Source organism: Hakea prostrata, chromosome 7 (assembly GCF_041222555.1).
Source record: "Hakea prostrata isolate BN-2017 chromosome 7, UWA_Hpros_2, whole genome shotgun sequence".
In the NCBI taxonomy this organism is placed as follows: domain Eukaryota; kingdom Viridiplantae; phylum Streptophyta; class Magnoliopsida; order Proteales; family Proteaceae; genus Hakea; species Hakea prostrata.
The window spans coordinates 19,903,019-19,917,869 of NC_142606.1; the positions used below are offsets into that span (position 1 = coordinate 19,903,019).

General features: G+C 37.1%; 1 protein-coding gene and 1 pseudogene across 1 annotated transcript; both read left to right on the forward strand.

Moving 5' to 3' along the window:
• The first annotated feature begins 2,638 nt into the window (after positions 1-2,638).
• On the forward strand, positions 2,639-12,808 carry LOC149010396 (uncharacterized). The gene is made up of 6 exons (XM_089162028.1): positions 2,639-3,044; positions 8,465-8,532; positions 8,655-8,938; positions 11,334-11,408; positions 11,499-11,561; positions 11,944-12,808. Exons 1-6 carry the CDS (start codon positions 2,938-2,940, stop codon positions 11,986-11,988), a joined length of 642 nt encoding a protein of 213 aa, XP_089018154.1. The 5' UTR covers positions 2,639-2,937; the 3' UTR covers positions 11,989-12,808.
• A 356-nt stretch (positions 12,809-13,164) lies between these two features.
• LOC149010397 (calcium-binding protein KRP1 pseudogene) lies at positions 13,165-13,500 on the forward strand (annotated as a pseudogene).
• The last annotated feature ends 1,351 nt before the right edge of the window (positions 13,501-14,851 follow it).

Here is a 14,851-nt window from a genome sequence, read left to right on the forward strand (position 1 = left end):
TGTCCCTAAGATCACCCATTTATTTTTTGCTCATGATGCTTTTATTTTGTTGTAGAACAACCTCTCAAGAATTAGAAGCTATAAAAGTTGCATTATATTTGTTTTCAGCATTATCCGGAAAACATTAATCATGATAAGAGTGGGTGCTTTTTTAGTGCTTATGTACCTCAATAACAGCGTGTTTATTGCTGCCAAACTTTAGGAATCCCTAAGATGGACTTTACAAGCAAATATTTTAAACTTTCTCCTAAAATTTCAATTCCTATTCATATAAATTTAAATATTGTTTAAAATTTCAGCCATCAATTTTATTAGATCTAATCGTAATCATTTTATTTTATTTTTAAATCCCTAAACATTTCTACTAAAGTTTAGATTCTTACTAATAACAATTTAAATTTTAAGTTTTATTAGTTGGATATTTAGAATTTCAGCCATTAATATTATTATATTTAATTATAATTGAATTTTTTTTACTTAGTTAATATAGACTTCAGATCTATATTTTTTCCTATAATTTCTCCCAAATTTTAGTTTCAAACTTTGTCTTTCATGATTTCTTAAAGTTTTTCTCCCACAATTTTAGACTTTATGTTTTATTTTGATATATATAAATTTTTATAATTTATTTATAATTGTGTTATCTATATTTTAGTCCTCCTATTAATTTACCTACATTTTTAATGTAATAAAACAATTCGAAGGTAATCAAACAATCCAAAGGTGAGACCCACATTGGCCCACATAATATGTATGTTGAAAAGACATTAGTAATCCTCTGACAAAGAGGTGAACCAAACTCATTATTCGGCCCCCTCCAATATTCAATCCAGGCTCTGTCCCTAGGGCTATCTAGGAATAACTTTGTTGGTGGGGGGGGGTTCTTTAATTAAGAAAATGATTTTTTCTAAACCCATATGGTTGGGAGGACTTGGCTTTAGACTACAAAGATTCATAATCAAGCTTTACTGTTCAAGCTTTCTTGGTGCATGATTTCCGAACACTCTTCTTTATGGGCAAGGGTCTTTAAAGGTAAGTACTTCCCAACTACCTCCCCTTTTGACCTAGAGGTATGGAGAAAAAAAGGATCAAGGGTGTGGAATAGTGTTGCTTCCATTCTACCACTCTTGAAACCTATGGTCATATGGAGCTTGGGGAATGGAGGCAACACTCACTTTTGGTTTGACCATTGAATCCCCTCAATTCCCACAAGATCTCTTCCCTTCCTACCCCCTACTTCTAATGGCCTTAAGTGGGTTGCTCTAGCTACTGTAGATGGAATGTGGAATAGAACTAGATTACAATCATTAGTTCCCTCTCATTTTATAACTGAAATTTGGTCTATCAAGTTGTCTACGGATGAAGACCGTTGGTAGTGTGGTAGTGTTCTCATTCACATTCAGGGAAATTTTAGAATGAAGACCATCGACTTCACTCTTTCTACCCTTGATGAACGATTTTAGAATGAAGACCATCGACTTCACTCTCTCTACCCTTGATGAACGATGAAACTTGCAGTGTTTTCCAGGACTTGCCTCTAGTGGCTTCTCCTCATAATCACTTTACTGATTGGCATTTGGTTACTTATCCAACACTAATTGTTGCAGGTATCCAACCTAGCTTAGTAGGACAATGAAGATGGGGTTGTTTTTATTTTATTTTATATTATATATGCTCAATGGATGTTGTAAATGCAAGAAGACAGAGGAGGAGGGGTATAGAACCCTGGTAGAAACTGTATTAGATTGTGTATGGTAGAGAGTGAAGGTGGTGGAGAGCCAACAACTTCAACTGCGAAATATATAGACAAATTTTGAGGCGGTTAACAATTTTTCACCTTCTCCAACTGAACATTGGCCATACTACTTGGCTCCTCTTTTGTTAGAACTAGTCCAGAAGGTCTCTAATGTATTTTTTGGTGTGTGCCCCTTGCCTAGGTTATGTAGAGTGTTAGAGTTCAATATTCTTGGATTAGCAATCAATTAATTTTTGTTATACTCCAGGACTAAGAGGTTAGTTTGTAACTTAACTTATATACAAGTATATAAGTTTCTCTCTTTTCATAAATATATTTTTTTAATCGTATGTTGTCGCTACCATTTTTGAAACTAATATACCATCTAAAAGGAACTAGAAGAGCTAGGAGTAGACCTAAGATAATTTTAGGAGAAGTGGTGAGAAATGATATGTATAGTTTAGGCCTTATAACTAGCATGACCCAAACAGAACTGATTGGAGAGTAAAAATCCATGTAGCCGACCCCATTTAGTTGGGACAAGGCTTATTATTGTTGTTGTTGTTGTTGTTGTATATACTATCCAAAAGGAAAATTTATTGAAATTGATATTTACCGAAAGAGTCTGTGTTTTTTTTTTTTTTTTGGTTTGCCAACCCCGATTTTATAAACCGGTGGTTCGACCCGCGTCGCACACTTAGCTGTGGTAGGTGTGTCTCTCGCGGGGATTTTTTGCATCCACAAGGACCAACCCCGTTGGTAAATAGTCAATTTTCTACCTAAAAAGAAAAAGAAGAGAAAATTTGAAATTGATTTATTATGGATCGGCAGTACCGATTCTTAACTCATGGCTTTTCCCGGTTTATTTTCTGGTTTTTTGGTTTGCTGAAAAGAAGTATGCTCCTCTTTCTCTGTTTCTGCATCCGAACTGATGTCCCAGAATCTTACCAAAAAAAAAAAAAAAACTGATATCCCAGAAAGATCCGGTCTTTTGTCGGCAATGAAGTAGAGGTTCACATCGCTGTCGAAAATCTTTAGTTGCAGGCACTGGATCGTTCGGGAGCTTCGCTTTCTCGTCTGGAATCCAAGCTTTCTCGTTAGGGCAGATTTTCTGATCCTCTTCGAGAAGGTGGGCTTTGGGCGAGGGGTTAGGGTTTGTTGTTGCTGATCGACGGTTTCGACAATTTGCTTATTCTTTTACCATGTACGCCGATCGGGTGGATGCTGGGACCGAGAGGTCAGTGAAGGAGCGGCTCAACGGGAATACCGTAGAAGATTTTGGTCGAAATAGACAGACCAACAACAAGAGGTCCGTTTTCTTCACTCTAAAAAGGAAAAACAACTATGTTATCTATTGAAGCCAGTTCGATGTCTCAACGACTATTTCCTTTGCCTTTTCTTTCTTTTTCCTCCCCTTCTGCGGCCCCTGAGGTGGTGGGTAGGGTTTGTAATATACTTAGGTAGTCTACTTGAGGTTTGGTTGTGTCCTTCAGTTGTGGTCTGTACTCATTGTGTGTTTGAATTTCATAAGGCTTATCTTTCCCTTCCAAAGTTTTTAGTTTGGTTCAGCTTGCTGTTCTTGGGGGAGGGGGGGAATAAATTTGATCACATTTTATGTTGGAAAGACGTGGACGAACTATCTAATTGGTGGGTTCTGTTTTCTGTCTTTTTTATGTTGTGATGCAAGTCTTTTTCACCGTCAAATTTTTATTTTTATTTTTTATATAGTGTGTGAGAATTAGATGGTATTTAGAAAGGGCTTAATTTCCGGTTTTGGAAAATATGGGAGCAAGTAGTAAAGCTTGTCTGGTGCATGTCGGTGGATAATACAGTTTTGAATTCATTAAAGATGCAAAGTGAATAAGTTATTTCTTCCCAAAACCTCTATTTGTAATATGTAATGCTTGATTAATTGAACCGTGAAGAGAAGGAGATGAAGGAGAATCTATAGTCCTTAAAGGAGTGACAAAAGCAGAATTTTAAATAATGTAAGATAAAAAGGCGAAAAACTGAACAATAGCTATGATTCTCACATGTGGGCTCCTTCATAAGCCATAACACCACAGTCAGTGGGCTTATCAGGGTCGGAGTTATTAAATCTTGCCCTTCAGCAGATTTAGTATTCTTGGGGAAACGTGGACGTCCAGCACTAAAAGGATGCATGAGATCCTGTTGCTAGGGGAGCCTAATGCAGATACACTACTTTGGACCACAGAAGAAATTTCGGTTGAAATTGTCGAAATTTTGACAGAAATGCCTGCATTTTTTAAAACTGAAATGAAATTCCAATTATTTTGAAAAAGTTATTGGTTTTGAGTGAAATTTCAACCATTTCAACATTCCAACTTGTTTTTCCTCAGTTTTTGTTGATTTCTATCCCATTTTCACATAATTTTCACAACTCTTTTGCCTTCAAGCATCTCTCTTGCTCATCTTTTGCCTCCAAACACCTCCTAAGCCACAATAATACAAAGGAAACTCCGCCATACCCAACAGTTCGAGATGGGTATCTAGACAATAATGAATTGGTGGTCTAGTGCGAGTTGTTGGATCTCCTAGGATGTTGTGAATTTGTGTTATTTGAGGATGTAATATCTTTTAGTTTATTTTAGAAGTTAGCTACTTCTTATATTTGGTCTTCTAAGTTTCCTACTCTGAATTAGTTTCCTAGTTAGAGAGTCTATACTATTAGGAGTTTTATTTTCTCTTCATAAGCAAGGTAATTCCTCATCACTGGATAGAGATATGAATAATGAATTGAGATAAGGTTATAGTAGACGGAGGGGGTTTGTATGTGAACTCTTCTTGCCCTTCTTATGCGGTTTCTTATCTCTTCCCCTACGACTCTAGTTCTTCTCTAGGCCTCCCGTCTTCTCCTAATGTGTCATCTCTGGAAACTATCTAATAGTCTAATATTGCTTATGAATCTCATCATATATGTTACTGGAATATTTCAATGGGCAACGAGTACATTCAAATAAGGCTTTTTAGCATACTCAGAGAACTCACGAATCTTGAATTTTTCCAAGGTTGAGGCGAGTGCTAGTGCGAGACCGTAGAATTACCCAACTCAAGTTGAGATCTTGGTTCGTCCAAGGGTCTAGGTTGAGACCAGACCCTTTTACTAAGTCTCAGTTGAGTCGAGACGAGATTTCCATCTCGTCTCAAGTCGATCTCGCACGTCTTGGTCACCTCTCTTGACAACAGTCTCCTCGCCACTTTATTGCCGGATCTTTTGTTAGAATCTTGTCGGATCTTCACTTGTAACACTCCTAACGAGTCTTTAGCTCATCTACATCAACAAACAACATCGATCAAGGCCATTTGAAGGTGTTCTTCAAACAAGGTGGATTTCCCCCCAAATTTGATGTTGTTGTATTGATTGTTCTATTGAGGATTGAACTATTGATAATGGGTGAAATTCTGTACAATTTAAGTTATTTGATGTATCTTATCTCTTGGTTTTCATTTATATCAATTAATGGTTATATATTTCATATGTTATGACTTTGCAAGTTCATTCCTGCAGTATTTTGGTTTCCACTTATGTCGAGTTGGAATTCATGCGTAGGGTTATTTCTCACAAATCTAAGACCACCAGTGTGTTTATAGGCTAAATATCCAGGTTCAGCCCAACTTGACCCTTTAAATCCCCCGAGATGGACCCTCGAGTTCACTTGAGTTGGGCCAAAAAGATTATCATATCTCTACCGAATATCTTGGTTTTCTGGAAGGTCGAGATTGGCCTCAAGGGCTAGTTTTTTAAACCGTGCTTTTTAGTTAAACTTTGCTGTTCCATTAGGCAATTAGAATATCAATACTAAACCTTCCTCTTGGTGCCTAAATGCTCCATCAGTTCTATTTGGATGATGTCATATTTTCTTGATGAAATTTAGGTGGGGAATGGTGTACGACTATGGTGGAATGTGGTGATGCTGGAATTGCATCCCTGTTTCTCTTATAACAATGAAAGGAACCTTGAGCAAGTTGACTCTAGGAACACATCTCACTCTCTTCAGATTAATTGTATCAGAGAGTCTTGAGTTAACTTCTGAAGGATACGAACTAGTGGCTTCTCTCTTTCATTGCCTCCCCATGTTGACCAATAGTTAGCATTCCTGTAATTGTGTTTGAGGGAAGATGAACTTCATGGTTCACTTCCAGCTTGAAATCACAATGGGAACCTTCACTTGAGCTGATCTACAGTCTCTTTATAAAGGATCTCCCCCCCCCCCAAAAAAAAATAAAAAAAAAAAAAATATTGCACTCAATAAAGAAATGCCTTAGTGGGCCACCTCTTTGAGGCATAATATCGAGACAGATGAGTGAATATAGGAATTCCAAGGTTGCTTGTAGAGATTATCATTCGACATATGTTTCATAGCTTCCCCAATTAGTGAGTGTTTGAGGTCATTTGATGAATCTTCAGGTGTAGCATGGCATCCCAGCACGAGCTAGCATAACCGGTAAACTTTGTAAGGATGAGCAGATACTTTCTTATCTTCTAGGAAAGGATTACTCATGATGTCCTTGGGAATAACTGGTTCAGGATGCTGTCTAAGTTTCTCGGGGGCACATCTGCAGCCCGTTAATTTCTTTTGAGGTTCTGGTGTAGACAGTTCTGTTCTTGTTGATTTATAGGCTTTCCATAGTAAGTCTGTCTCATAGTTAACTAGCTAAGAGCTGTAATAGCTGTTCATGATCCTGGAATCTGGTTTCAATCTTCACTTCAGTTTGATGCTGACTCTCAATAAGTTCCTTATGCAACTTCTGCAGCTTGGTAATGAGATGCCCATTTCATTGATAGAATCCAGGTGTTTTGACTCTATTACTAACTGATGTGAACCTGGGTTAAATTGCATCATTTTGTACTCACAAAATATGATAACTCAAGCAAAGAGTTAAATGGAAAATCCATAATCATGAAACAAGGTGTTCCGATTCTGGAACCAATCCAGAATTAACTCTGAAGGATGAGGAAATATGGAAACTAATATAAGAGTCATGAATTAGGGAAGAAATAAAAATAAATTGTGGTTGTGGGGTCTTGTGTAGTGAGAAGATAGCCTTAAAGGCAATTAGTAGAAAGGGTGTTGGCAACCTTCGCTGAAACAGTCAGCAGAAGGGACCCATGTGCATTTGATCAGACCTTTTTGTGAGGTTTTAATCCTCTTGATTTATTAGAACAAATTTGTAATCTCTGAATCTGGAGTTCCCAACCATGGTGGGCCCAACGAGTGATATTTCAAAAGATAATCCTGCAATTGGGTATGGTGGAAAGGGGACGACAAGATTTGTTTTCGGTTTGCAATTTCATGTTAGGGAGAACTGGGGAAGTGATTTGGCCAGGGACCTATGGTCTGACACGATCTAATGCCATGAGTAACTGGTCAAATTTAAATATACAGAGGGAGTTTTGCCAAATCCAGTTAGTTTAAATGATACCACCTAGGCACCAATACTGAAATGAAGAGTGGGTAATGGTAATAACATTAATGTTGCAAACACAACCATGAAGGAGAAAGGCTGAGAATTGGGAAAAGAAAAGGACACTGGATAGGGAAGGAATAGAACGTTAGGTAGGAATGATTGTCACCAGACCAGCAGCCATGCCGTGGCCAGCAAGTCCAGTAAGTCCAAATGTATTCCATCGTTCAGTGATTACGGTTTCTTGTTAGACTCCAAAAACATTTAAAAGCAATTAGCTAGAAATATAAACTCGAATCTCTTAGTATTTACTTCCTTTAAAAACACAATTACAAAATATTCTTAAATAACCAAAATTCTATTGCAATTGCGTTGGTCTTGCTTTTGTTGAATGCAATTTCCCCATCACCTTAATAAAATCAATGACTTCAAAGTATAGAAAAGGTCATAGCATAGGATGGAGATGGTTTTAAATTTATGGCATTAGATTTAGACTAAAAGTGGAAGTATTTGTGAAAATTTTGATCTCACTTTGTGAGATCTATGATCCTAGCTTCCACAAACAACTTGGACTTATCCCAACTGAATGGGGTTAGCAACATGTCAGCTCTATTTGAGTCATATGGGATACAAGGAACTAGTCATGCATCTCTTTTCTCACCACTTTTCCTCAGGTTATTCAATGTGGATTAATTCACTTCTTTGAACTGGAGCATTTAAAGGCTCCAAGCTTCCATTATAATTATATAATATGTATATTGGGAATAAAGCAGGTTCAGTAGTACACATCCTTGTTGGCCTTGGATTCTACCAAGCTATCTCCTGAAAGGTCCCAAGCTTGTTTCAATTTTTTTCGCCCATTGATTTTTTCTATAATTTTCTCTATCTTCTTTTGTATATTAGTATATACTTCAGGAACTATGAGCCCAAAATGTCTTCTTCAGTTTCTGTTGTTACTCGTTAAATTGTTCTTAATGAGTCCTAGACCATGATTTTGAGAATCTTATTTATTTTTTATGAACCTCCACAATTTTCCCTTTTAGATAAGCTGTATAAATCCAGGTTCCGTGGGCCACTGCATTCAAGGTTTCTTATAAAGGGTTTATGTTTATTGTGAAATACTCTCTATGTTAATCTGGTTTTATGAACCTGTAGCATAATCTCCGTATGCTTCTTTTAGTTGATAATCCTAATTTTCTGGAATAAAATCATGGCTGTAATGTAGCAAGATGAGTAGATGTGCTTGGTTTACTGACTTTAATGGGGTGCCCTTTTTATTACTCTGGGCTTTCATATATGCAGGCAGAGGCAAGATAATGACAAGTGGGAACATGATCTCTTTGAGGATGATGAGGAACCTCGTGTTGCAAGTATGGTATTTGTGATTCCACTCATTCCAGTACTGTTGACTATTCTTTATATTTCACTAAGTTTTTTTGGCATTTGGTACTTAACAATTTCATTGTTGACTGTGTACTGATGGAAAGTGAAGATCGCAAAGTTGATGCCAGGGATCTTCGGTTGAAGCTTCAAAAAAAGAACTCATCGCAAGTATATCAAAGTGGGAATGCTACCACTGCAGGTGGTGTCCGAGATTTGCGTGAAAAGCTATCTGGCACGGTGCACTCACAACTAGCAAGGGCTGATCCCCCAAAAACAAAATTGGCACCAGAGAATTCTAAACCTGCCAGAAAAGGTGTTCCAGATGAAATTTCGGCACCAGAAACCAAAAAAGTCTCCAATTCAACTTCTTCAAGGAGCAAAGCTCAACAGAAGGTATTATAGATCCAATTTTTCCTCATGCATTCTTCACTCTCATCTCATCTGTTTTGTAAAACTTCTAAACTATTGGGTGTTGGTATTCTTTTAATTTAGTCCTGGATACAGATCATATTGGATTTCTCAACCTTCTAAAAGAATTGGTTATCTTATTCTTTTGATGGCTCAACATTATTCATTGATAATCGATGAAGGGGAAAACACTGAAAGAAATAGAATTTTTTTCATTCAGTTTTTCATTAATGTCCAGTTTATTTTTTTCTCAGCTTGAATCCTTCTGGTTTCCATGCTATTGAGACATTTTATGTGGTGAATCATTATATTTCATGACATAATGTGTATAGTTTTGATTCAATACATGAGGTTTGTAAATAATCTTACATGTGTCAACCAATTTAAGTAGTTTTGGGAATCCAGTTGCTTGTTCAAATGCTTAGGACATCCCATCCAAAGATTCCACCTGGATGATTGCCTGGGTCTAATAGCCTCATATGATGATTGGTAACTCTTTTTTTTGGGTAAACCGATTTGTAATTCTGATTCTTCCCTCTTTTACAGCTTTATTCAGCTTGTTTCTCTGATGGTCCTAACTGTAGACTGGTGGCTACGGTATTAGTTGATTTTAGCCTAGGCAATCTCTTGGCTAAACTGCCCTGATGATTTGTCCCTATTCTTTATACCCCTCATCATTATGATCCACAAGACCCAAGCTCATCCTAATATAATACAAGCTTATATAGCCACTCGAAAAATCATGGTTTTATTTTACATCATGCATCTAAATGCCAAGGAAACATTGAACAATTTTAGTCAATGTTGGTGCTGATGATTGTTTGACACTTGATATTTTTTAGGGTGGTAGTCATTAAGAATTGTCTGATTTGGTGATCTTAATGAGAAGATAATGGAAGATTTGATGGGGGCCCACTTGTATCTACAGCTTTGAAAGATTGAAGACTATATGAGATGTTATTTAGTTTTTATTTTTGTTGTTCGAAGTGTGTAGAAGTTGGTTTCTATTTTAGTATTTGTGCATGTGGCCGATTTATAAGCCCTAGATTCTGCTTCTTAATTATAGTAAGTCTCTATTCTTTTTGTTGCTGAGAATATTAGCTAGATCAGCAAAATATTCTCGGCTCATAGTTTCTATGTTTTATTAACTTGGAGAGCAAGTAATGACACCATGAATATGTAATAGGCTGCTCTCACCCCACAGATTGTAATGAATTGCTCAGTTGAAGCTTTGCTTTGAGTTTATTTTCTTGTCTTTTGCTCAAGGATAAGAAGGGTGAGAACCTTGCTGTTGAGACCTAAGCACCTAGGGTTGAAGGAGCCTTGCTGTTGAGGGTTTATTCTGTCCATCCTCATTCCTTACTCTGTTGTCTTTGTTTCTATTTTGTTACATGTATAATTGGCACTAAGTCATCCTTGACCTTAGCCTTAAATAGGAGATATCATGGAGGTTTTCTTTCTGTTGTTTGCTTATTAACTGTTTGTCTTAGGTTATATTTGGAAGCCAAGACAAGAAAAAAAAAATTCAAATAGACAAATTAATTAATTAAATTAAATTGAGGAGAGAACTGACACAAATTGATTATTATGCCGTCATTGTTTCTGTATTATAATGTTCTTTTTCTTCTTGTCTTGGCTACCCAAAAAACATAGCTTGTCTTATCTTACTTATTTAGGGGAGATGGGACATCTATGTAATGATCTGACTTTATCGGCAAGCTAACTTGATTGTTTTTTGGGTACTTCTGTCCACTTCAATGCGGTTGACAAGCATTTTTATTCAACCAAGAGGAACTGGGTAGAAACAACTTTTATTCTCTATCTTTGTTGTTTGGCTTAATGGGGGTGGCTTCTTCAGGTTTCACTAAGTAGAGGGTTTTTTCTAGACTGCACAGCTAGAAAATCATTGCCTCATCTTTCTTTTTGAGTTCTATTGGGAAGTGAATGCTTCCCATGGTATTTAAAGAATAATTAAAACATGGTATTTTGTGATGCTTCAAGAGAATAGGTGAAACATAACAATGTGACATTTGAGTAGGCATGTTTTGTGATTGTGAAGCACAAGTTGTGAATTGGCCAAGTGATAGCTTTTTGGCATGGGACATTGAGTCTTTTCCCCCCCTTCCCCTGGTGGGGGGGAGGGGGGGGGTGTTTTGTGAATAACATGGAGTATTTTGAATTATGTATGGGTAGGATCACTCTGCCAAATGTTTTATCTGAGTTAAAATGGCCAAAAAGTATATCTCAGAACTTCTGTTTATTTAGACAGATAAGTACTGTTCGTTGTTCCCCCCCATATACATCGTGTGTTCCAATTTTGCTTTGAGGAATACTTGCACCTTTATTTTAGGATTTTCTATATCATGAGTTCACTGTGCAGGATGGAAAATCAGTGGGGGGATTGCTGCAATCTCTCGGTCTTGAAAAGTATAAACTAATTTTTCAGGCAGAAGAAGTGAGCAATTTTCATCTACCTTCTGTGTTGATTTTTGTATCCAGGATTTTCTTTAAAACAATGTTAAATATCTGGTATTGCTTTTGGCAGATTGACATGACTGCTCTGATGCACATGACTGATGAGGATCTTAAGGCATTGGGGGTTCCAATGGTAAGCTCTGTAGAACTCCACTGCTGATATGAGTATTTCAGTTCTCCTGGCGTATGATTATAGTTATCTACATTAACAACATCTCGTCCAGCTTTTTCATCAAATTGCAACCTACTCTTATTTAATTATCCTTGCATTTAAAGTTTGGGGGATACATTCCCTTGTTCTCATTCTCTCCCTGAACTTCTCTTACCTGGGGCGTCAAGGTTATATACTTCGAGTCCCTTCTTTTCCTTATCTTTGGAATAGGTTAGATGAGATCAATATCTTGGCTGGTTTTGCTGGCCTTAAATTTTATCATTACAATAAGATTCTACCTTTATCATCTTGAATCTGCTTAAAACTTTTGGGGAAAACCTAATCTGTTTTGCTGTGGTCTCAGGGACCAAGGAAGAAGATACTTTTGGCATTGGATTCCGGAGCCTGAAATTCAGAGGTGGACTGTTGGGTTTGTTTATGATAACTCTGGATATGAGCGATCGTCGCTTCGTGCAAGAGTGGACAATTGCGTGTTGGTGTTTTAGTTGGCTGAAGGCCTGTCATGACCTCTTGGATTAATCATTTAACTTGTACTGTCAAAAATGGTTTCAATATGATGAATCTGCAGTGTAAAACCAATAGAAGATCAGTAGGTTGGGCTCAAGAGAATATATCTAGTATGAATGTATTGGGTCTTCTCTGTATCAATTTGTTAATCCTTCAAAAGCAATGATCTGGTTTAATACCTCTCCTCTTCTCGCCTTTCTCTTCTTTTTCAATCTCCATGGCAAAATTATGGGTTCACTGTTCAATTATGGATAACTAGAGAAGCACCCTTGTCCCCACCCCCTTTCTTTGAATATCATTTTCATCTTTTCTTGCTGACCATCTTTAATAATTTCCTTGCTAAGCAGGGCAGTGGTTGACCTACATCATTAGATGATAAGTATTGCAAACATTTGTAATTTTCAGTAAGTTAGACTGATAAGGGCAGATTAGAACTCATAAAAGCATATTAATCCATAAACTGATACCTACCAAATACAAGAGACTTTTTCCATTAAATCCAAGTCAAGTCTTTACCAGCATTGCAAGTTCACAATCCATGTTGTGATAATTAGGACATGGAAGTTGGAAACTAGAATAGGGTTCCTTGAAGCCAAAGTTCCATTGAGATTCCTTTTTTCTTTTGTGAGATTTCCTCTTCAATGAAGAGAAATTTTGATGGGCAACTCATTTTATAAGTTCCCCTGGTTTTGACTTATCACCAAGCCACCTCCCAGAAATTAATATTCCTACTTTATCTATATGTTTCTCTTTGTCCGTGCAGTTCTTCAAGCGACCGCGAAAGAATATTTTTTTAATGCACCATTCATTGAATTTCCAAGTTATAGGAAGATACCATTCAACTTCATGGAAAGATCATATGGGAAAGCCTCCCCACAAAGCAAACACAACTCAGACAGCTTTAAATGATCTGTTTCTGGGTTGGCTTTCATGGGAAGCCTACCTCCTTCCACGAACTTTTACAACTTTTCTTGTTATTTAAGATCTCCCTTTCTCCATATCTTCCAACAATAAATAAGCAACTCACCATCTGCTACATGCAAATCTGTTTGTGGTCATGGCTAGCAATGCAGTGAGATTTGAGGATTTCCTCCCTAGAATGGCTGAGAAGCTGGGAAGAGAAGGATTGATTGGAGAGCTTTGTAATGGGTTTCAATTGCTGATGGACAAGGAGAAGGGTGTGATCACATTTGAGAGCTTGAAGAGAAGCTCTTCTCTCTTGGGTTTGCAAGATTTGAGAGATGATGAACTGCTGAGCATGTTGAGAGAAGGAGACTTGGATGGTGATGGTGTTCTTAATCAGATGGAGTTTTGTGTTCTTATGTTCAGATTAAGTCCTGAGCTTATGCAATCATCTGAGAAGTGGTTGGTGCAAGAAAGCTTCAGTGAATGATTGTAGGTTCTGTGTTTTAAGACATTTGGAAGGCAACTATATTGTACATTTTGTTTTCTTAAATAATTAGCATCTACTCTTTAACCAGCTCTGGTGATGATATCAATTTTCCCACCCTCTTCTCTAACAACATTATATCAAATCAAGTATCACTTCTTTGGAGTTTAGACTAGTAAGTGGTATTGCATTTCAAACGAAAAAAAGGAAGAATAATGAAACCAATCCAATGAGGGTGCATCAGTTTTAGTCTTTGTATTAATTTACTAGGTGTTCGATTTAAGATGGAATTATGTCCATAAATACTGGGCAATTGAGACCATATTTTCAACATACATGATGAGTTTGAGGTTAGTAATGTTAAGTAACAGCAAATTTAGTGTAAAAAACTTTCATACAAGCAGACTCTGGTGGTAGTTTTCTTAGGTAATATTACCCGATAACTTTTTCTAAAAGGTTGTTTCGATGCCTTGACCTCAGGCTACAACTAGTGGTCCATTTACATAGAGTTACATTTCTACACCATAAAGTTACATAACATATAATTCAATCTGAGAGGAGTTTTTTTGGGCCAAATCTGAGAGGAGTTTACGCCAATGGTGGACATACTTCTGGCACAGTGGTGACAACCTTCCTATGTTGAGGTAGCAAGACTATAGAGGTCTTATGTTCAAACGTCTGTCCCTCACGCCATCTCTCCACCCTGCTCTTCCCATTCTCTTAAGTGCGTGTTTAGCAACGGTACTTTTCTGGGAACAACATTCTTTCCAAGAATTGTTTTCTAGCATTTATATAAAAAAAGGGTGGGTTGAGCACAATTTTCATTTTACTTACGAAAATGGGTGAAATTTGGGTCGAGTGTCCCTCTTTGTATGTATTTTTTTGACATGCTTTATGTTTTTAGAATGACGAAATAAGTCAAAGTTGTTTTGCAAAAGCTTTGTTAGACACAAAAATTGGGTCGACTAATTTTCTAAAAACGAAAGAACAAACTATTTTACCAAATGATTTTTAGCTTTCTTGGTTTTCTTATAACGAAATAACGCAAAAAATTGTTTCTTGGATCATTACCAAACGCGCCCTAAGTAAGGGGAAATTTGGTGCCACAAGCTTTCGTCCAAGCAGAGGCCGGTGTCAGTTACCCAATAACTTTTGTTGAAAGATCGTTTCAATGCCTTGACCTCAAGCTACAACTAATGATCCACCTCAATAACATAAAGTTATGTAACATACAATTCAATATGAAGTATTAGGAAATCACAGGAGTTTGTGTGCACTTGAGAGAGTTTACACCAATGGGGAACATGCTTCTGGCACAGCGGTGATAGCATTTTACATTGATGCAATAAGATCA

What these genes read in the sequence shown, in the direction of transcription:
- LOC149010396 (XM_089162028.1), top strand. Translation starts at nt 2,938, where the DNA reads ATGTACGCCGATCGGGTGGATGCTGGGACCGAGAGGTCAGTGAAGGAG. An exon ending in GGAGCAAAGCTCAACAGAAG is followed by an intron (nt 8,939 to 11,333) that starts GTATTATAGATC and finishes TTCACTGTGCAG; the next exon opens with GATGGAAAATCAGTGGGGGG. An exon ending in TAATTTTTCAGGCAGAAGAA is followed by an intron (nt 11,409 to 11,498) that starts GTGAGCAATTTT and finishes TGCTTTTGGCAG; the next exon opens with ATTGACATGACTGCTCTGAT.